This window comes from Rhamphochromis longiceps, linkage group LG16 (assembly GCF_057381845.1).
Source record: "Rhamphochromis longiceps isolate RC_006_pf linkage group LG16, R_longiceps_female_GT1.1, whole genome shotgun sequence".
Classification (NCBI taxonomy): domain Eukaryota; kingdom Metazoa; phylum Chordata; class Actinopteri; order Cichliformes; family Cichlidae; genus Rhamphochromis; species Rhamphochromis longiceps.
Window position 1 is genome coordinate 27,785,918 of NC_140572.1, and position 22,933 is coordinate 27,808,850.

A 22,933-nucleotide genomic window follows, 5' to 3' on the forward strand; every position below is an offset into this window, starting at 1 on the left:
CTTGAGGACTCTGAGGAAGAACCACCTGTCCTCAGACACCCTGGTGAACTTCTATCGCTGCACCATCGAGAGCATCCTGACCAACTGTATAACAGTCTGGTACGGGAACTGCTCTGTCTCGGACCGGAAGGCGTTGCAGAGGGTCGTGAAAACTGCCCAGCGCATCGCCGGAGCACCACTTCCTGCCATAAAAGACATCTACAGGAAGCGGTGTCTGAAAAGGGCTGGGAAAATCATCAAAGACCCCAGTCACCCATCACATGGACTCTTCACCCTCCTGCCCTCTGGGAGGCGCCACAGGAGCCTCCGGACTAAGACCACCAGGTACCGGAACAGCTTCTTCCCCACAGCTGTCAGACTCCTGAACTCTGCCTCCTGACATCTGACCCACGTTAAACTCATGGACTGAACATACACACACCCACAATGGACAACTGTACCCTCAAACACAATAATAACATGGACTGAACCACCACTCACAACCACTAGCACTTTATATAGCCTCTGTAGAAACTATCTACACCCTCACTTATCTTAACTGCACTACTGTATAGCTCTGTGTAAATAATCATTCTGTACATTCGATAATCTTTAACCCTACAACTGTTTACAACTTGCATAGTTCCCATTTCTGTATAGCTGTATATCCCAGATTCTGTAAAGTTATTTATTTCATATTCTGTATAGTTTTTCATATTTATATCCTGTTCATATCCTGTACATAGCTTGTACTCACTACAGCCTGTACATACTTATAGTTATAGAATATTCACAACATACTTCATACCGTGTACATTATAACATACCATAATAGACCCATTTCTGTAATATACTCACATATCTATATTATTGCTAATATATATTGTAATATATCTATATCACTAAAGCACTTCTGGATGGATGCAAACTGCATTTCATTGCCCTGTACCTGTGCATGTGCAATGACAATAAAGTTGAATTCTATTCTATTCTAATTCTAAAAGAAAAGAAAATGCCTCCATCTGTGTGGTTCAGTTAGAAGAAATGTTAATGTCTACATTTCGTTTTCCTTTTCTCAGAAGATAAGTGGAAGAAGCTCTCCCTTTGCTTTAGAGTAAGATTTAGTAGGTAACAGCAGCTTAACATCTCCCCTACCCACCACTTGCTATATCTGAACACGAACACACACACACACACACAAAGGGAGTGCCCTATATTGCCTGATAAAGGACTTGTTCCCTGCAGTGTCTTACCCTACAGCCCTCTTTCCCTTAGTGCGACTCTGGAGCTGGCACACAGACAGGTGGAAAGACAGCTCTGGCGTATAGCAGAGGAATGCTGATCGATTCCTTGCAGGAGCCTGCAGCACCTCACTGGTATAATAAGCTGAGAAGTGGATACCTAGAGGAGAACCATTTCACCCAGGAAAACTGTGGAGAATGGGCACGTGTGTGTGTGTGTGTATATATACAGACACCTTCAGCTGCTCTCTAGGAGATTCAGCTCCCAGGTGGGAAGTGATTTCACCCAGTTTTCCTGGAAGAACACAATCTGTGCACTGCAGAAATCTGAAAAATCAAAGAAAAAAGTGCAGCATTCCCTCTCTCTGCTTTAAACGCAGCAGTTTGAGTGTTAGAGTCGAGTTTTTTATGACTGGGTTTACAGCTAAGATAGCTGTCATACACCTGCACTCGCACATGCAGACATTCCCGTACACACCCCTGTCACCTTTTGCCAGTCACTCTAAATGCAAATGGGGGTGATCGCTGGAGACAGGCTCGACTCGTGGAAAGATAGGGTTGTCATTTAAGGGGAGTGCCGCTGACGCTCTGAAATTTACCAATTACACACCTCATCCACGCCAGCGTTGGCTTTTAGAGGCCAAGAGGAAGAAGATAAGAAAGGAGGAAGATAGAGATTTGAGAATGAGTCAAAGAGACAATGGGGGGGAAGGATAAAAGAGGAAGAACGTCTCCTTTATTCCTAAACACCTCTTCACTTCACACACTTCACTAATGATACGCCGACAACCATACCTGGAGTGTTGCTCCCACAGCTTTTCACAAGATAATTATAATTATAGCAAGATACAATATGACTCTCCAGGATGGATTCTCTAATGGCCAGCTGTGAAATCTTAATGGGCTATACAGGTAATGTCCTTGTTTTTGTACCAGGAGCACATAAATGTGAATTGATTCTGCCACTTCCTCTTTCATGATAATCATAAAGCTGCAGGCAACATGTAGAGAAAAAAACACACTGAACAGCTGTTTTAAAACAAAGGCATTTATTGCGAAAAATGCACTTGACATGAAAAAACAAATCAACCACGGGTCATCAGTACAAGACGATGTATAATGATCACATGGTAGAGAGCGCTGGGCGTGGCCAGCACAGAGCATGACTTCAATGGCACAAAAGGCCTATAAATATTCTGCACAATATAGAATAATATATATACTTTTTTTCGTCCCTCTGTTTCTCTCACTGCTCTGCTGGACTCTTTCCTGGAGAGGCATGAGTATCCATGCTCCACCGAACTGTTTTTTTTAATTTATTTTTTTTAATAAAGTTTCTTTTTTATGTAAAGAGCTACATACAGATGCCTCCTCCCAACCTCTCTCATCACACACACAAACACCCAAGTATCCATAGGAACAAATATGGCCAACATCTAAGTCAAGATGGCAGGGTGACACAGCTCAGGCTTCCTGGAAGGACAAACCAAAATGAACTATTATTATTTCAAATTCATAATCTGAAACAAGCTCAATCGAAACAGGAGCGTCATACAAAATCCAACGAAGTGTTCGCGTCCAGTGGGAGCTACCGCTGCTGTTCAAAGCCTGTTCACATTTTCCACAACCAGGAAGCTGAGGCAAACGACAAGCTTACATCACGTAATCAAAACACATGAAGACAGTTTGCAAAAACCAGCGGTTCAAGTTATTTTGCGTAAAGTGACCACCGTGCAGTGGTTTTATTCCTGACTTTTTGACTCTTGTAAACGCTTTCTCCTCACATCACCCACCCCAAAGAAAAAAAAAAAAAAAAAAAAAAAAAAGAACAAACCGGGCAAACAAGGACTTGTGCTTAAGTTTGACTCTATAGAAATTAAAGTCCTCAGTTTAGCGGGCATCCAAACAGATCCAAACTTTGCTCAGTGTTTCTTCGGAAACTGTTCTGGGATCCGCTGGATTTCCGTCTTTGTGCGGATTGAAAAGCAAACAGCAAACTTATCACACTGATACAAACAAAACAAAGAGGGAAAGAGGGCACTGATCTACCTAGAAGGAAAAGTAAGAGCGTATACTTGTGTTTGCGTGTGTATTGACATTTGTAGGCACTGGGGTTTGACTGACAGGTTTTGAAGGCCAATGTAGATATGTTCAGATTGAAGTTTCCCATCACAATATCAAAAAATTTGGCGTTTACTTTCCCTTTTGTTTTTTTCAAGGTAAATAAACTGGCACTTTTAATCGACTGACCCCAAACGCCCCACTGAAACACATACAAAGATCATAGTCTGGTACACTTGTATAAAATAACATCACATAGACAAAAACGACCAGTTAAACATTAAACGTGTTAAGAATTGAAGCGAGCTTCTTCATATAAGTAATGTTAACGGAAAACAGCCTAGCCCTAGTCTGTATGTGTTGGAAAAAACTTTAATTTAGAGTCCAGTATATTTCTTTTGCTTGTTTTTCAAAATTATATGCCTACTGTTCAGAAAGCACAAGTATCTCACAGCATCAAAAGTATCTGGGAGGGAAAAAAATGGTTTCTAGCGAATTCGACGTTGTAGTCTGATTTAGCATCTGTTTATGTTATGTGCTTTTTTCTTCAAGTATCCACTGATTTCGCTGGAAGGTCTCAGATTTGATCATTCGGTCTGATAATTTGTGGAAAACACGTGACAGTAGCTTCCAAACATTTTGTCCTCTAGAGTTTGTAGAGTTTCCTCTCTGAGGAAGAAAAAAAAAAGACCAAAATGCGACAAGTTTTGTGCCATTTATCTTGTGGATGTTCTTTAAATTAGCTAAAATTGTATGCATGTTCAAAAAAGTGCTCTATAAATAAAGATTCTCAGAGCAGTGTAGATACCTTTTTGTATCTACACTGCTCATTTGATCAACAAAATACAGCACAATGTCAGTTCGACTTCAGGGACATCAATCTGTGCAGGTAGGAAGCACGAGGAACCATTGTGGTGCACATGAAAGTGACAGCAAGACAGCCCACCACAAAGGGAATTACAGGAATTATTAAAGGATTTAAAGGTGGTGGCCACAGACCATTCCTCTCTCCTCATTCCTCCTTACTCATTTTTCAGTAGTTTTTATTCTGTCTAGTGTCCTTCTCACTACTGGCAGCATGTGACGATACTAGCAGGTTATACTACAAAGGGAGTTTTCTGTGTCTTCTGACTAAATCACCGTGGTAACTTGTGCTGATCACATAAAGTGGTCAGGGTCAGGTTATGTTCAGAGTTTTGGTTTAAAATTGACCGGGAGCTCCACTTTCTTGCTGATTCTTTTATTTACAGCATGTTTTAAGCGGAATGTAAATTGTCTGCAGGGTGAATATGTATTACGTGCGCAAGCTGTTAACATCATGAATGAATCAGAGCGTTAAAGGTTCAGCAGTGCAAACTGGGCATTGGCATGATACATTTATTCATTTGGTGATGCAGAAAATCTATAAATGTTGTTATACTTCACACGAATCTGCTCTTAACTCTCTTTTAGACTTCTGGAACTGCAGCTAAAGAGCGCAGAACACACACCAATCAATAAAATTACTTTTACTTTGTTCTGCTGACAAACTAAAGCAATTTCCATCCAGATGAGCAGACTCAACGTTATGGCATGTCTGTACGTGATCATCCATCATGACACTTTGACACAATTTAGCAAGGATGGCTTAAAACTGATACTTAACTTTGATGTTTAATTGTATCTATTTGAAAGTTTCAGAGCTCTGTAATTGTTTGGGTTTTATGGAATTAAGCTAAAGCAAAGAAAGCCTGGCTTTGTTGAACTTTGTAGTATATCCCTCTGCTGTGTCTCCCAGCACATCACTGACTGGCATCAGCAGACTACACCAGAATCGGCATGTCAGCTCTTGGTGGCATCATAAAGTTTGCTACGGCATCTTCATGCTCTTTCACATCTTTCACATGTGCTCAGTGTGAACCTGAACCAAAGCAGGTGAAACTGATTCACAATGGTTTGTGCTTCCTAACTGTACAGCATGACGTCCCTGATATTTTATTTACTTTAGTCTGTACTGTGATGATCAAATGTTCCCTTAATGAATGAATTTTTTTGTGAGCAGTGTATTTTTCTTCCCACATAACATGGATGTAGGAAGGAGACTCAACAGTGCTTAAGCCATAAAGGCTCTGTGCTTAGGATCAGGTTAGAGCCAATTAGAAATCTAAGCAGTCAGCCAATGAACAACCCTCGCCTGTGTGTTTAACTCTGCCTCGTTTAAAAAAATAGGTGAGGAAGTACCTCGTGCCCTGTACCTGTGCTCTTTGACCGCCTCTTTATCTCTGATGTACCGCCGCACACACAGCGAGTGAGTCAGGCTCTGAGTGTTGCTGTGCTTTTGTCTCCACAAGCAGAAAAACAGGTAGGTGGTTGTGGCAGAACGTAAACCAGGCAAGCCTGCATCTAAACTCTGGATACGAAAGAATCACAGAAGCAGACAGACTACACTTTCACTAAAGCAGAACAAAATTATTTGACACGATCTGAGTAACAAAGTCAATTCTGGCAGTTGCATGATGAAAGTTTGTGTCCTCTGAGTTTCCCCTCTCAGCTATTCTTTCACGAGCATCGAGTCTGTGCAGTTTTGGTTTGGCAACGTTGTCTCAGAATAGATAAAAAACTGTCGAGGAAAAAGCTGAGGAAGAGGAAATACTCTTCGCAATCTTTGTACTTATTTGATGAGAACTGTCAATAATGGAAGCTTTGTTTTTTTTACATTTCAAGCTGACATCTGAAAAAAATGTTTTAGTCATTTCACCCCACCAAAGAAATTTGTGCTTTCTTAAAGAAAAATCATATTTGCGCTTAAAACAAGTATGTCACAAGCAGCAGTGGAAATCCCCTTTGTCAAGTAAATACTGTACATTAGTAAAATACTGTAAATGTAGATATTCTGGAAGGTTGTATCAAATATTACCAAGTGCATTTCTTTTGTTTCTAAACTCATACAGAAGTTCAAAAACAGCATTATAAATACAAATGAATTCTTTAAAGGAGTTTTGGTGTGACTTTGTGTTCCTTTTTACATTCAACAATTCAGCTTAATCCAACTGATGGGGTCTGTTTAAATCAGATGTAATAAAAAAAAAAACTTGAATAAAAATAAGCGGTTCACCATTATGTTATGATATAGAAATAGAAAAATTAATGACCTAATTTAGACTTTCTGTGACACTGGCTTTTAAATTACAAATCCTGTGACAGACAGCACGGCAACATAAAATATCTATTTCAACATTTTTTAAAAATGTGATAATGCTACATGCATCGTTAACAAATAATATATCGGGTTGAAAAGAAACATACTGGTCGTAGATTCGACACAGAGATGTGCTTACAATGATTCTGGAGTGTAGGCTTATGTGCTTCCTCATCACCTGGCTGTATGTTCTCACTTCTCAGACAAAGAAAGCACCCGAATTTAAGTTCTGAGGTCTCAGAGGAAAAGCAAAGCTAATGCTTTTTTGAGCTAGTGTTTGCTGGTGGATGATGCCGAGGAGGAGAATTAGGAGGCAGGGTTCGTCTTTCTGTGCTCTTTCAGTCTGCGTGCCTTCAGTAGTCAACATCACGGGTCGGGAAACCGAGTCTGATGGAGCCCCTCTGACCCAACACTGGGCGGATAATGGGAAAAGCTGCCCTGCTTCCTGTGTGGCTGAGCTGGTCGAGGCAGGGACGAGCTTTCTTGTACATTATCAGTGTGTATATGTGTTTGTGTGTGTAGATACGTTGGACTGATATGGATTACTATAGCCAACACCAATAATTAATAATTAATAATATAATTTCTTTATGGATTATAAAGTATTCTCATTCTGAATGATATTTTCCAATAGAATCAAAAACATTTTAATTCCAAACAGATTACTTGGCAAATATAAATAACAAAAAAATCTCCTTTGTTTTCAAGGTTAGCCGCCTCTTAAGGCCTTGTTGAGCTTTAATCCAATAAAACAAAGATAAATCTGGGGAACCTAATATCAGCCCAACCTTGGATTTTGTGTGTGTGTTCATGTGTTTTATGACTCAGTAACAGGAACAATGTGTGCATTCATTCGTCCACTTTTTGCAGTTCAGAAGCTCTCGACAAAGCTGCCTGGAAACAGGCCGGTCTGACCCGTCCTCTGCAGAGTGCCTTTGTACCAGCCGTCGTCCCTCTTCTTATGGACGAACACCACGTCTCCCTCCCGCAGCTCGATCTCTGCCTCGCTCTGGGGTGGGTACGGAACCACCACACGATACCTGCCTCACGGAAACACAGAGTAGCAAAGTCAAGATCGCATGCTGGGACGATCCTCCTAACTAAATGATATCAGCCAAATGATCAAAATCTCTGAGCAATGTTTCCAGCTCCTTATTGAATCTATGCAAAGAACATAAATTCTGAAGGCAAAAGGGGGCCAACCAGATACTAGCAAATTGTCAGTGAGTATAAATGTTACAATTTAGATGAGTAGTTAGTCACTGGAATAAACTTAATTTTTTATATTTTGACAATGCCCTCACCCTCTAATATAATCTACAGTTTCACACACAGGTGCAAAATAGCAGCTCTTTTGAGTGACTGATGAGTCGCTTCTTGTTACAAGAAAAAAAAAAATCAAACATTTTACCTATAAATTAAACTGTTTCTTTTTTTTGAGAACCAGAGATTAATTCCACAGTCCCGTTAAATCTTCCCCAGTGAATGATGTTTTTGTAAGTGCGTGATAAGTTGTTGTGATAACCATAGCGCTGATGTTTTGGTGTAATGCTGTCAAACACAGGGGACGAGATTTGTTTTCCTTCTCTGCTTTTTTCTTCGCACAAACAGAATAAGCATCATTCTGTGATAACCAGCGTTCCCATTACACCAGCATCCTGCTGACAGTGATAATTTCATGCTAAATGCATTATTCCCCCTCAACGTCCAGCTGAGGAGTCTTTAAGTGCGTTCCAGCATTTACAGGTTTTTTCTAAGGAGGCACAAAGTGTGTGTTAGTGTGTGTTCATGGGAAAGAAAAAGAATGAATGTTTTCATGAGTAGGATGGCTTACAGGGAGCTGTCTATGTGTACACAGGCTTTGGCTCTCTTATACACCTCTTGCCTGCCAGTCAAATCAATGCACATTACTGTAAGCAATCTGAGTCTGCCATGCCTGAAAACAGTCGACCACGCCAGGCAAGTGGCTATCCGGTCAGACGAGAGCGTCTTTCAGTGCTGGAAATTCAACACTTTCCTCTTGAAATCAACATTGCTATAGAGAGTAGAGCTCATTTATTTATGCTTTGAGCACTGAAATGCTTGATGTCAAACCTAAGGAAACATTTACAGTCTGTAGAGGACACCGTTTTATTGCTTAAAACCTTTGCTTAGTAAAGTAATCAAAAGTTTAGTTACATTACTTTAGTGTTGTAAATAACATAGAAATGCAATAAGCGATGCAATTTAGCTAAGAAGGTAACCAGTGTTTTGTAACCTCTTCTATTTCACAGGTAACACTCCTAACACTGTCTGTGTTTCACCATAGTATTGCGATGTGTTCTTATCAACACTTAAGCTCACATATCGCAGTAAGTGTAGAACAACTAACATAGATGGCAGCATATATAACAAAAAACTACCACCTCAAGAGAAACCCGGTATTACATATCTCTTTGTGGGAATGCAGCACCAACTGGTCATGAAGGCACCTCTGGAGAGGCTCCCAGCTTTGTTTTCATCCATTGTCTGCTTATGGTTTATTATCCCACACTCTCACAAGATTTGATGCCAAAATTGCTTAAACTTGTCAGAAAATATTTGCTGTCATTTCCAGCTGGTCAGAATGTTCGTTTACTCGCAGTATTTACGATATTGTCAGTGTTCTGCGCTCGCACATATCCAAATATTACCTTGTCTAACTTTTTAATCACTCTGGAGAGAAACAATATAACGGATTTGTTTGAGGAATATTGCATCGCCTGCAGCCTTGTTCTGCACAGTGTCAATAAACTTGTGCTTGAGCCAAGTTCATAAAAGCATCACCTCGGCCTGCAAGCGTGTTTGTTTATCTGTGTTTATCAAGCGGCAACCTCTGGGGCTGGAAAATAAAGCCAACATGGAAGTGCCAAACACTCCTTGAAGGCTGGCATTAAAACCAAATAACCCACATGTTAAAATGCCCGGATACACAGCAGAATTTAACATATTCTGGCACAAAAAAAAAAAGGGTTTTGTCTTTAGAGCCAATATTCCTTTTCATGAAAACTGCAGAGGTTGTGAATTTTGGCCATGTGGCTGCTTTAAGTGACAGGCGCTCAAAGAGTTTGAGCATCTGCCTGTTACTTGATCCCTCTCTCAATCAAGTTGGTGGTATTGATGTCTTCTGCAGAGTTTTTGATGTCTGTGTCTATACAAACTATGGATTCAGCTTGAGAACCAGGCTTACTTTTATTGACTGATAATTTTTTACTCCACCTCTCATCCAAACATCCAATCCAAACCACTCTCTCAAACATACAAATGTTAAGCTCGTAACAGCAGGTGGCTAAATCCACCTGTTGTGTACAGACTATTTAAGTGTGCGCGTGTGTGTTTTCATGTGTCTGTGTGCCCACCTCTCTCTGGACAGGGGTTTGGGTTCAGGTCGGAGGACCATCAGAGCATTGCCAGCACGTGTTGCCGGGGGTGACATGGGGAAGTTGGTATCCAGGGAACCGGACTTTCTGTGCAGAGGCTCCAGCCCAATTGCCCCCGCCATGTCGCTCTCGATTGGACAGGAACCGGCTCGTCCTTGCGACGCCATCGGACAGGAACCTGAGCGGGCGTGGTGGTGATGGTGGTGCACGGGGTCGGTAGCCACGGCGCCTTGACCAGTGGGGTCATGGGTGGGTGGGGAGGATGGGGGTGAGCGAGGTTTCTTCTTTGCTGCGGCGCCCGATAAGAGTTTTAATAAACCTCCTGCTTTCCTCTCCTTCTGAATACAGAGGCATGAAGAAAAAGATGCAGGGGAGGATGGAGGGATAGAATAAGGGAGGAACAAGAAAACAAATAACTCAGAGCTAGTAAGGGTCATCGTTTTTCTATATAAAGGTATATTTCGGAAGGCCTTTCTTGATAAGAAACTAATAAAAGTGATGTTGTAAAAAAAACAGGTCAGGAGGGTATTGTTTGTTTCCTATAACTAAATAACAAATACATTATAACATGGAGAAATACAGAAAACAATAGCGATGGCAAAACAACGCAAGCTTTACAAGTGTCAGAAAATTTCAGGTATGATTTACAACACATTAAATATTTTTATGCATACTGCTTTGCTGCCTCTTATGTTGGAAAGGAAAGAAGAGTATCTATCAAAATATTCCAATTACAATATTTAGTGTAACTAAAGTGTGGTCAAAAGTTTAGATACATGTTTACTTGGGCATGAATGTCGTGGCTTTTAATGAATTCTTTGAACCATTCTTTTTCCAAAGAGGAATGATTGTACAGCATACAACTTGTAACTTTAAAGTTTAAATGTAACTATTTTGGATCCACTCCACAGGCTCAAATATATTCATACACCAGCAGTCTCCCAGTCATGGCAGGCTTGAGCCTTTGTGGTTCCTGGGTTGTCCGTCAGCATCCTAACCAACGTCATCTCATCTGAGGGTAACAATCTGGATCTTCTTCCGGACTTTAGCAAAGTGGTGAAACAACCAAAGTTAATAGGCCTTGATCTTGTCAAGTTAACACACATTGTAAAATCTTCAGCACTGCTTATTAAAAGATTTAAGAGCATGTATGTATATATTTGAACCTCTATGTATACCTTTTACCCTATCTAGATTAGATAATATCCATAATAAATAAAAAATTGTGCCCCAAAATTCTTGTTTTTCAAAGTAATCAAAGCTGTATGATCTACAATTATTCCCCCCTGGGAAAAAAACAGTTCAAAGAAATGATTAAAAGCCTCAAATGACCACGGCATTCAGACCCATGATGAGTGTAACTTCTGAGCACAACTGTACCAGTCTACCAAGCTATGATTGACAGTTTTACAGGTGTCCCAGTGACAGCAAGCCAAAAGTAAAACTACCATTGTTCTTAGTTAACTAATATTACTGTTAATTTTTTCTTTATTAATCACTATGAAGTATTTTGTGTAAGTCTGGAATACATTGAAAACGCAGCTCGAGTCTTCTTTCCTGCATTAGCATGCCTTACACTCATGACTTAGAAAGAAGGAACCAGTGGATATGTGAGATTGTTAAGAAATCTGTGTTCACAGTGTGAATGCCCGTGTTACACTGAGTGCTAACTGAGGAAAGTGGTTGGGTATGTGGTCTTCAAGCTGATTACACATGCAGCTGACTATGGTGTATTGATTATAGAGCAAGCGTTTCTTAATGGTGTCTGTGAAGGCAGATTCATGCCTTTTCATACAGGCTTCACTGTGATTGATCATGGACGTGCTTGGCAATATTGTCCATTCAGCTCATACAGCTTGCTGTGATTTCACACCCTTAATCATGATGACACGAATCAATAGTAAGCATGTCTGAGCATGATTTCAGCTGTTTTGGAGACGCACACAGAGAATTCACATTGGCTCTACCTCTGTCTCACCTATTTTGGTTGCTAGATCTATCATCAGATCTTTCTACGTATACATATATCTATATATATATGTATATCTATATATATATATATAGAGATATATATATATATATATATATATATAGAGATATATATATATATATATATATAGAGATATATATATATATATATATAGAGATATATATATATATATATATAGAGATATATATATATATATATATAGAGATATATATATATATATATATATATATATATATATATATATATATATATATATATATATATATATATATATATATATATATATATGTGTATATATATGTATGTATGTATGTATTAATCTGGCATTTACTTGCTTGGGCTATACCTACACCTTTTTTTTTCTAACACTGAATTCAAAAATGAGAATTCAAGCTAATTTTAAAAGGTTTAATATCTTCTACAAACCGGTATATGAAAACTCTAACTTACACATACAAAATGTATAAGGTGCCACTTCTCTCTAGTATCGTGCTACATTCTTCTAATTATATGCGTAATACCTTTTAACTGTTTAAAATTATGAAACACCAGACAAAGGTTTAGCTTTTGACCTCCTTTCTTGACTCTGTTTATTGCTTTCAGTACTCTCACTTTTGACAGTGAATCACACAAAGACGTGTTCTTTGTCGTTAAACTGAAACTACAAAAAAAAAGTGACATTGAAATTCAATTCTAAGAAAAAAGTCACTTTTTCAAAAAGTTATTCATGAGGTTTCGAGTTATTTTTCATCACTTTTATTCCAACTCAAATGATTTCTCTGGACTCTACATAAGCTATTGAGCATGCTATAGTATACAGCTGATTAGCTATTGTGTAGCCTGTTACTGAAATTGAACTGAACCTTGACATAATAATAACGATATTAACAATAAGCTGTAATGGCATCAGAAACAAGAGCAGTTCCAGACTGGAATAAGTAAAACTAAAAATTTACTTGACAAAGGACATGAACTGAGTCCTTGGATAAGAAGAAGAAGACGATCTGTGAACATATGTCCAACTCTACCATCTTTCAATGCAGAATAATGAACAAATGTTAAAAAAAGAGTCATCCCAAAAATTGCTAAAACAGTTTGAGATCCAGAGCAAATCCTGCTAACAAGCAGACAAACAAAAACAGAGAAACCAAACTAATCATGTTTCCTTAGGGAGACTACACTTCTTCCATGTAATTGAAATTTAAGATATCGCTGTCTATATATCTGAATTCTGCTCACTGGCCCTTGTGATAGTTCTGCCCAGCTGTCACAGTAAATTTGCAAGCCTTTGCAGATGGCTTTACAATACTGTCGTCTACTGAACCAGGCTTGACGGAAAACCTGCCTGTTCTGCATGAAGTTGTGAAAACTAGAAGCCGTCATTAAATATGGAGGGCGATAAGAGTAATGATCTGTCACAGAGAAATAGCCAGAACACAACACTTTCGGGAGGATTACTTCTTCTTACTAATTATAACTAATGAGCACAAAACTGCATTGAAATGTGTGCTCAAGCAAAGAAACGAACAAGCAAAAATACTAGTTAAAAAGGCACTTATGTCAAAACTTTGTTCATCTTGGCTTGTTTGTTTCCTGCATGAAATACACCTACTTTGGCTGGTCAATAACTTAATTTGGACAGTTTAAAAAGATCATTTGTTCAGGTGTAAATGGCTTCCTGTGACAGTCTGTAAATTAAACTCTGTTCCTTTCGTGAAAGCAAACGTGTAGAGCATGTCATTGTTTAAACTTAAATCTAAACAGGGTCGAACATGCTAACCTTTAAAACTGCTGTCTAACTGGAGTTTCTGAAATTGAATCTATTAACTCTGAAAACAACCAGCAGAGTATTCATCTACACAACAGCTTATTCAACCTAGGGTCAAAGGGGGCTATCATTAGCAAAAAAAGGCTAAAAAAAAGGTGGTGTATACCCTAGACGTATTTTCAGACCACCTCTAACATCCACATTTATGGCCAACTTAGAATCACCAGTTAAAGTAACATGCATCTGCAGAGGCCTTGTGGGAATAACGCAGGCCCAATGAGAACACGCAAACTCCACACAAGAACGGCCCCATCGACCAGGAGGTCCACACCAGGAACATTTGCTGTGGTCAAAATTGCAAATAATCCCGAGTTGCAGCCCTCAGATAAATTCAATTATTACATCTTGGACAACCAAATTCCATTAGTGATGATTGAGTGTTTTGATGATAACTGTATTAAAATAACTGATAAAATCAAGCAAAACAAAAAAGGAGACCAATAATAATTCAGTCCTAATGACCAAACTTATTATGGAGGTGGGATGGTTAGAAAAAAGTGCTTGGGAAAGCATTAGGGGAGGCTGTAAAACACTTTGACTCAGCAGACCCACTGCAGAAAATGAACCGCATAACCTGCTCCTACACTCAGAGAAGCAGCGCTTTAGGGATGTGCATTCCTCTAAATAAAGACATATGTTTTTTTCTTGTTAGATGCCTAAAAAAATACTGCTCACCTTTCTTTATTTCCCAGCCTTCTTTAAAAATAAAAGTGCTCACTGTCTGGATAACATACAGCTGTCTCGAGTGTACTCTGGCATGGTATAACACGCATAAGATGTTGCACGGCTTTGGCAACACAGGTTTTCTTCCTTTTCATGCAAATGCAGATTGTCTGGAATCTAATTTGGGAGAGCGAGGGGGAAAAAATAAAGATTAAAGAGATAGAAGAAGAATGGAAGGATGGAGGAAAAAAGGAAAAGAAGTCAGAATGGGAAAGAGGTAGAGAAGAGGGAGAAAAAGAAGAAGGTCAACAGTGGGTGGGAAAGAAATACAGGGGGCAGGATAGAGAGAACAGAGAGGTTCAGGCATAGAGATAGAGGGAGGGAGGCGGGAGTGAAATGGCACAAAAAGTGAATAATCACTCCCTCTCTTCTTTCATCTGCTGGCTTAAAGGCTTAATCTGCCTCCTGCGAGTGTGTGCGCTCATCTGTGTGTGCGTCTGTTTGCACGAGTGTGTCGAGCCCCTGGTGTTCTTCCAAAACGAACCACGAGGGGGCAGCAGCTACTCGCATTTAATCGCTTGTGACTCTGCCGTCCAGTCTGTGATTTGCACAGTATGTAAATAAATACCGTTGATGCCCGTGTGTGAGTGAACTTGTGTTACACTTTAAATGTGAGAAAGCTGTGTTAAAGTCGCAGTGTTTTTAACTTCACTTCTAAAAGTAGGCACCATGGAGATCGGGGTTGATAGAAGTAATGCACTGGATGCCACTTTCTGTCCACCCACAGAGCTAATTACTCTGCCATTTTATTCACCCACGCTCAACACTCTGCTTAGGTTTAAAAAAAGAAGTAAAATTGAGAAAGATTAATCAGGAAATTTTAAGAATGAACATCTCCTTCATATTCATATATCTTATTTAGTTTGGTGTCCTTGTTTTCCCTAGTCATAGCTGTCGCTTTAAGGACAAAAGAGCCTCTGGGTATAAGGATCAAGGTTCCAACATGATTTAATGACACCACTATACAGCTAAATGTGAGACTTATTTACAATCAATCTCCAAAGTGTTTCAAGGCATTTTCAGACTTCATGCAATCACTTCTGAAAGCCTTTTTCTTGGCGGTTGGCCTGTGAGGGCAGGCCTCTTGGAAGTGGTGTACAAATGCATTTCAGTGTCCGGCGTGATATGCATCTGTAATGCTGGCTTGCACTGTAGACAGTGTGTCGAACAGAGATTACCCTAAACTGCGTCTGGCAGAGAGTTATCATAGCTGCTTCATCATTTCCTCTGTAACAAAGTCTGTGCAGCCTCACCGCCACGCTGATTTCATACCTGATGTTTCAGCTGTGCCAATGCAACCGCGAACGAGCCAAGTACAAAAGGATAGTGTCATATAATGGGACAAAAGATGTCAATACCCAGTTTTTTAACCAATAATAATTAGGTTGTAACAAGCCCGTTTGTCTTCGGAAAAAAGAAGAATTATCTGGCTTTCCTCTGAAATTTTAATCAGCATTTAGATGATAAATGGATGTTACAACTACAGAAAAATCCATACTGAGAGGCTCTTTTGGGATCAGAGACAGCTCAGAAAGGATGTTTAAGCCAGGTGATCAGTTAAAAGCTGAGAAAAATCTCCTTAAACCCTCCAAATATATGATTTTAGGAGGGTGGTGCAGAGGTGAGCTTGGGTCTGTACATGTACCTGTGTGTGCACAGGGAACTGTGCTTGTTTGGCAAATGGTGATTTGAAACTGACCGTAGACGTGGGTGTGAAAGTGTAGTTGTCATTTTAGCTATCTGTCTAGGTTCTACTGCGCCTCTGGTCCTATATCAGCTGGGATAGGCTCCAGGCCCCCTAAGAAAACTGTAAATTGGTTAAGTTGTTAAGAGAAGACCATAGTGTGTATAATTTTAGTGATAAAAGGCAGCATTCTTTAAAATCATAATGAAATAAAGGATGTCATAAATAGCCATTTTAAATGAATTACAGGTAGTTGTAATATATTTATTAGTATGTGGAACACAAACTCCTAACAAAAAATGAGAGGCATTTCATCTATGAGTGTGACAGTGTCAACAAGGCCTCTGCCTGCTGTTCCATAGTCAATGAGCTGTTTGTCAGCTAGCCACGTAGTTAGATTAGCTGTCCCAGACAGTGAAGCCAACAGTGAGGCAAATGGAGCTGAGACAGATGTGAGCTTTCAGTGCCATCATTCACTGTCAAAGCAGCCCGACTTAACATCCACAGCTTTAACGCTGCGGTTCTTATAACATATAGGATGGCACACAGCGTTTGTGCCAGCTGCCTGGGTGAATGACACTTACCGAGGAAGAGGACATACACAGCACAGATTTCACACCTACTTAGCTGTGACAGGTGAAAGACAAAACACATTTTCTCCTCGCGTGGTGTGAACATTAATTAAACTATATGTGATGAGTATTAATAGGAGGAGTATAATGTCTGGAGACATAAAAGTAGAAGTGGCACCAATTACTTGTTCCCTCAGTTACTATCCGTGTAAATGAGAAGAGCTGGGCGGTCTGAAATGAGGGAATTTAGGTGCAGGCAAAATACGCAAACTGACAGATGAGTTTTGCCATGTTGAATTTCCAGCCGTGAAAAACGATTCTGTGAACATTTTCATTAATAATTTTGGCAATTCTGGTATATTTTTCTGTGTTCATGTCCATAGATCTGAAATATTCTTGCCCTGATATAAATACAGTCATTTATAGTTATTTTATGATTAAGAGGTGTGACTTTCATTTCTCATAGAACCTAATTCCCACAAAACAGTTCAGTTTTGTGATTATATATGTGAAGAAAATAATGAAAGCCATATTGTAATGTAAGACATCCAATTATTCCATTAGAGGAAAAGTCCTTGTGGCTGTAATTTCACAAAATCCAATAATTTTTTTTCAAAATCTGATGGCAAATGTTTGTACAAAAAGACAAATATTGAAGCAAGCTAATAATATTTGCTCTCTGCTGCAAAGTGTCTTCAGAATTATCAGCGAGAATGAGCCTCACCTTCTCTGCTTTGGGCGCGAGGACGCCTTGGGCTGTGGTGTGTGAGGGGCCCGGCGATGGCGGTTGCAGTGGACTGGCTGACTCTCCGTTGAGGAGCACCGCGGACACGTTCGGAGGCGTGAGGCAGGAGAGAGGGGAGGAGAGGGGGAGGATGGGGCGCGAAGCCGGGGAAGAGAGGGGCGAGGGCCCTAAGCTGGGTCCCGGAGATACCATGGAGAGAGGACGACCCGATTGGCCAGGGCAGCGCGACGGGGAGGAGCTCTGAGAACGAAGGGGAGATATGGCCACCGTGGGGCGTTCCGGGCTTGCAGCAGAGGGACTGTGGACTGGAAGACACAAAGATGCAGTGTGGATTAGTATAAATGAGCGGCCTTCACTGACTGCAGCCGTCACTCGGTATTAGGCCCTGGAGGGAACAAATCAGTGGTTTGACATTGAGTCTCACTGAATAATCACTTAATATTGCAGGAGAGGGCTGGTTTTAAAATTGTGTCTCGGAAATAATAGGTCTGCCTGTATCTGTAAGCAGTTAGCATCATTATTACTTTCAAAGTCATCTTAGCTTGTTTAAGATGTACCCGTGCTACCTCACCCCTCTGTCTCCTGATACTCCTCATATACTGGCTAACACTAAATTACTTGATACACTATTGTGTCCAAGGCTCTGGTGCAATTTGCACAGGATAGAAAACATAGACACAGTACAGTCAGCCGATTGTCAACACCCATGTTGGTGCAAATATGCAAAGAAGTTGTAACCACTTTAGTTCCTACATGAGAAGTCTTCCAAACCTGCAAGTTTATAATGTCTGTTTAGAAACCAACTTGTCCAACAGCTAAGATAATAGTCATTATAATGCATTACTTCATGCATTTATAATTGTATTAATTAAATTTATAATGTAGGAAATGCAATTTAACACTATTAGGGCTGAGTTTGTTTCTCGTGAGAATAAAAGTGCACAAATATACAATTCCACGACAACATTCAGGCAAGCACGTGAGTGTGTTTGTGTATGCATGTGCACGCACAAATGGACACATGTGGTTGCTAGCCACCTGCTCTTCTACACTGCAGAACAGAGGCAGAAATCCACAGAGAGGTGTACCGGTCATGTGAAAAACCCCAAAATGCCAGAGCTATGCGCATACTTTCTTTTGTAATTGAGAACAGATGCGTGTGTGTGCATGTTCGTGTGCGTGCGTGCGTTTGTGTGCGCATATATGTGAGAGGGAGCGCAAGAGAGGGAGAGAAAAACAGAGCGAAAGGAGAAGCTCTGTCATTACGCCTCCATAAAACAAAAAGCACAGTGATGTCATTCAGCTGTGTGTTTTGTGAGTCTGTGTGTTCACTTGTGTGTACGTATGTACGTGGGAGTGCTCGTGTGTGTATGTGTGTTATTCTTGGCTGTCTCCTCACAGTGTGTACTCTTTAGCTTCCCAAATGAAACACACCATTATTTTCTCAAAGGGAGAAAGCAAAGATTCAAAGAGAGATCAAGGCTGATGTGTCGTATGGACACTGCTGTCTGTTTGTGTGTGTGTGTGTTTCTGGGAACTGTGTATAAGGGTGCTTCTGGCAAAAGCAGTAACACTGCATGATCAGAGTGCTTAGAAATGTCTGTGTTGTGTGCAGAAGTCCAGTGTCTTTATGTGTGAGTGCATGTAGTAACACTGACATTGTGCTAAATTATCCAGCTGAGGTACAATGTGTTCTTGTACAGCCTCTCTGAACATAAACTCCCATCTTTAGTGTTGTTCCTTAAGGTTTATGGGGTAAAATGCAATGATTGAGTGTATGTGTATGATGCACATTAAATAATGTCCCACGGTCACAAGTTTTTTCTAAATTTAACAAAAATGTTTTAGTGTCTATATTTAGGTTTTGCTGCTTTACTGAGGACTGCAACCGGTTGCAATCAACATGCTGCAGATACAGACAATATGATTGTTGGAAATGCATTATATTTACCCCACAGCATACCCTCTGGGCCATTTTATTAGGTATACCTATTCAGCTGCTTGTTATCTAATCTGGCAATCACGTGCAGGCAACTCAGTGCATTTAGGCTCGTAGACGTGGCAAAAACAACCTGATGAAGTTCAAACTGAACATCCAAATGGGGAAGAAAGGTGATTTAAGAGACTCTCAACCAAACTCCCTGAGAGAAACTATCCAGTGAGGGGTGGTTTTGCAGGTGCCAGAGATCAGACGAGCAAGACCAGATGGCTTCAAGACGACAGGATAGCAACAGTAACTCAACAAACTACAGGTTTCAACCAAGGTATACAGAAGAGCATCTCAGAAGGCACAACATGGCAAACCTTGAAACAGAATACTTTCAAGCAAAAGACCAGAGAGGGGCATCATTCAAACCCCACAGACTACTAGGATGACATGTCCTTCCTTCTGATTGGCTGCTTTCAGCGGGATAATGTGCCACGTCACAGAGCTTACATAATTTCAAACAGATTTCTTGAACATGACAACGGGTTAACTGTACTCAAATGGCATCTCCAGACACAATTTGTCATTCCAATACAGCACTTTGAGACAGGGTGAAACAGGAGATTCACACCAAGTCTGTCCAGTCGACAAATCTGCAGCAAGTGTGTGATGCTTTCATGTCAATGTGGACCAAAATCTCACCTTGTTGAAGCTATGCCACGAAGAACTGAGTTCGTTCTAAAGGCAAAGGGGGAACCAACCTAATACTCGCAAGGCATACCTAATAAAGATGATGAGCGTATTTTATGAATGTATTAAAGCGAAGCAGGGTTATAAAAAGAAACCTTGGTTATCATGTTGACTAATAAAAAATTCACCAGCTGTTAAATCAGGGTTTTTCTCTGTCTGGTTTGGGAAAACCTGGGTGGATATGTGCACTTTGTTCATCATTAGTGCACAACTGCTTGCCAGCACAATATACTTTAAAAGCCAAGTGTGCACATACCTTTGGATATTTTGTCTATGTGAACAATACTAACTGGGTTTCATTTATTTAGGCACATTTTTCTTGTTTGCTTTTATTTAGCTGCTACCAAAAACAATCAGCACATGACTAACAACATGGAAGAAGCTGAAGATTAAAGAGGTTACTTGTAAAACTGCATATGGTAGCTACTTGAATTAATGACTGTTCAATATTCTGTAATCAAAGACTACGGGGCAACAATGCTATAGCACCCCAAATAATCTGGACTTGGCTCCTTTAAGGCTGGAGGCTGCTGAGCAGTTTTACTGAAGCACATTAAAACTGTAAAAATACTGCACATCCCCGTATGATTTCTTTTTACTGAATATTTCTTTGCAGCAAAGATCCAGTCATCTGTCATTTAAAGAGGCTTTAATGTTTCCCCTTCTCCTGCGGAAAACCTTATTCTTTGTTTCTCAGAAGTATACGTCAATTTTGGAATAACTGATTTATCATCAAAGTAAAATCTTTTACCAATCATAGAACATACTGCCTGTGTCAGTTTGTTAGTCAGACCTTTGCGTTTTGCTAACTCTGAATTTGAAACTAACAGTCCTATTAGCCTGAAATCTGTAATGCTGCAAAGTAAAGTTTTTAAAGCATATTACAAAAACCCATGCATGATATTTTTCAGGATCTCCTTTGCTGTTACCCTGCATTAAAGAAAAATATACATGCGATTAAAGCAATACATCTATGTGATACTCTAGGTAACTGAAAAAAAAAAGACTTTTTCTCTGTGTCACAACATCCCACCTGGATGCAGTAGCCTTAACCTGGCCTGGCAGGCTAGGCTCAGTACAGCTGCTTTTACGAAATGAAGGGGAACGACACTGTTATGCTCTCTTCCGTGCTGTATATAGACCTTTTTCTGGCTTATAAATTGTTCCATAATGAAGAAAGGTGGTTTAGAATAGAATAGAAGAGAATAGAATAGAATAGAACAGCTCTTGTCATTATGACAAGCTAACAAAAGCACAAGAAAACAGATATGATAGTCTACTTTAATTGTTATATTTGGGTTTAGTACATTAAAATCCAATTAGTAATTTTTTCTCACAAGAGGAAAACTTGTGCAAAACTTTTGACCAAGTAGAAATATATAGATTTAAAATGTTTCTGCTCACCCAGCTGCATTGAGGTGCGTGCTTGGTTGGTATGCTGGCTGGAGCGCAGGCAGTTTTTCAGCTGGGCGGCAGCAGTTTGTGGCGAAGAGGCGGGACTGATGCTGTTAACAGCGTTGGCTGAGTTTACCAGTGGGGTGCCAGGACGGGACGAAGAGGGCCCCGGGGATCCTGGAGACGAGGGGTCTAAGATTTTACTTGCCACCTGACTGCAGCCACTTCCTCCTCCTGGGCTGGACAAACACGAGCTCCGAGTAGCACCAACTCCAAATGGAGCCCTTCAACAAAAAAAGGTGAAAGCGATATAGACTTTTTATTAAATTTATTTTATCATTTAATTACAACTGCTTTCTACTGTACTTGTGACCATTAACATTTACTGCTCTGAAAACATCAGTCTCTTTCAATACAGTGACTTTTCTTCTAGTGCCACATTAAGATTCATTTCAGTGGTTTAGAGTAAAAACTGTTGAACATATTGCCTTGAAATTTGATGTACCACTGGCCCCTGACAGTCCTCTTCTGTTTATTTGCTCAGTAACTCAAATACCCATTTAATGCTAAGTAGCAAATCGGAGCTTGAAAACCTACACTTTAATGTGGTCAACTCCAGCTGTGTATTCATCTCAAGCTGACGTGAGAAAGTAGCTTTACAATCCAAGACCAGAAGCCATCTCCATGTATAAAAATAAGATGGAGATAGCTTCTGGTTTGAAAAGTAAAGCCAGTGTGGAAGGGCCCTAAACATACAACCATTGCAAAGGAAAATCTGATTGGACAGATTTACCCAATGATATATTAGTTTAGTTAACATCCTTTTTATGGTCTCTAGCTATAGTCTTCTTTAACACAGCATGGTGTTTGCATTGTAAGTTAGCCATATTTAAAGTAAAAACAGAAAAAAAATGAGGGATAAGTCTTTAAAAATGGCTACCCCAGTCCTTACCAACCTGCAGCAACTCTGGGAACTAATTCTGGCCTTCTGGTGAACGATAAATGCAACTAGTTAACAGATAACAGATTTGCCCTTTTTACTAATTTATCACGGTTAATTGCCATATTATCAGAAATTAATTGCATTCAAATGCAAATGTGATCCCATTCAGATTTAAACTGATAGACTGGTAGCAGATTGATAGTGAATGCAGTTTTATCTTATTGCATCAAAGTCACTTTAAAGACAGCAGCTGACTACAAGTGGTTGCAGACCTGGTCCTTTTCTTTGAAGCAACCATTTCAAAGGCAACAAGACTTTAAGTTCATTGCACGCAGTCACAGTAATTTAGTCATGCTGCGGTCTCTAACCACTGCTTTCCCTAGTGAGACCGTAGCACAATGGGGAATATAACTGAAAAAACAAACATCATATCATACTTAATAAGCGACCGAGACAATAAACTCATCAGGAGTTATGTTAAATGTTAATTATGAGCCAGTACTGAATCCAAAATTAAAA

At 39.9% G+C, this 22,933-nt stretch overlaps 1 protein-coding gene across 3 annotated transcripts in view; it reads right to left on the reverse strand.

The window, feature by feature from the left end:
- Positions 1-3,412: 3,412 nt before the first annotated feature.
- The window catches only part of LOC146651313 (E3 ubiquitin-protein ligase SH3RF3-like), a 115,100-nt gene continuing 95,579 nt past the window's right edge, over positions 3,413-22,933 (reverse strand). The window contains exons 7-10 of one of the 3 annotated variants that reach the window (XM_085385081.1): positions 21,481-21,755; positions 17,379-17,704; positions 9,837-10,192; positions 3,413-7,499 (exon numbers count right to left, since the gene is read on the reverse strand). In XM_085385081.1, coding sequence (XP_085241207.1) covers positions 7,331-7,499; positions 9,837-10,192; positions 17,379-17,704; positions 21,481-21,755 — 1,126 coding nt within the window. In that variant the 3' untranslated portion in view covers positions 3,413-7,330. Of the gene's footprint in view, positions 7,504-9,836; positions 10,196-17,378; positions 17,705-21,480; positions 21,756-22,933 lie in introns of all 3 variants that reach the window. The other 2 variants (XM_085385082.1, XM_085385080.1) reach the window with 2 other exon arrangements.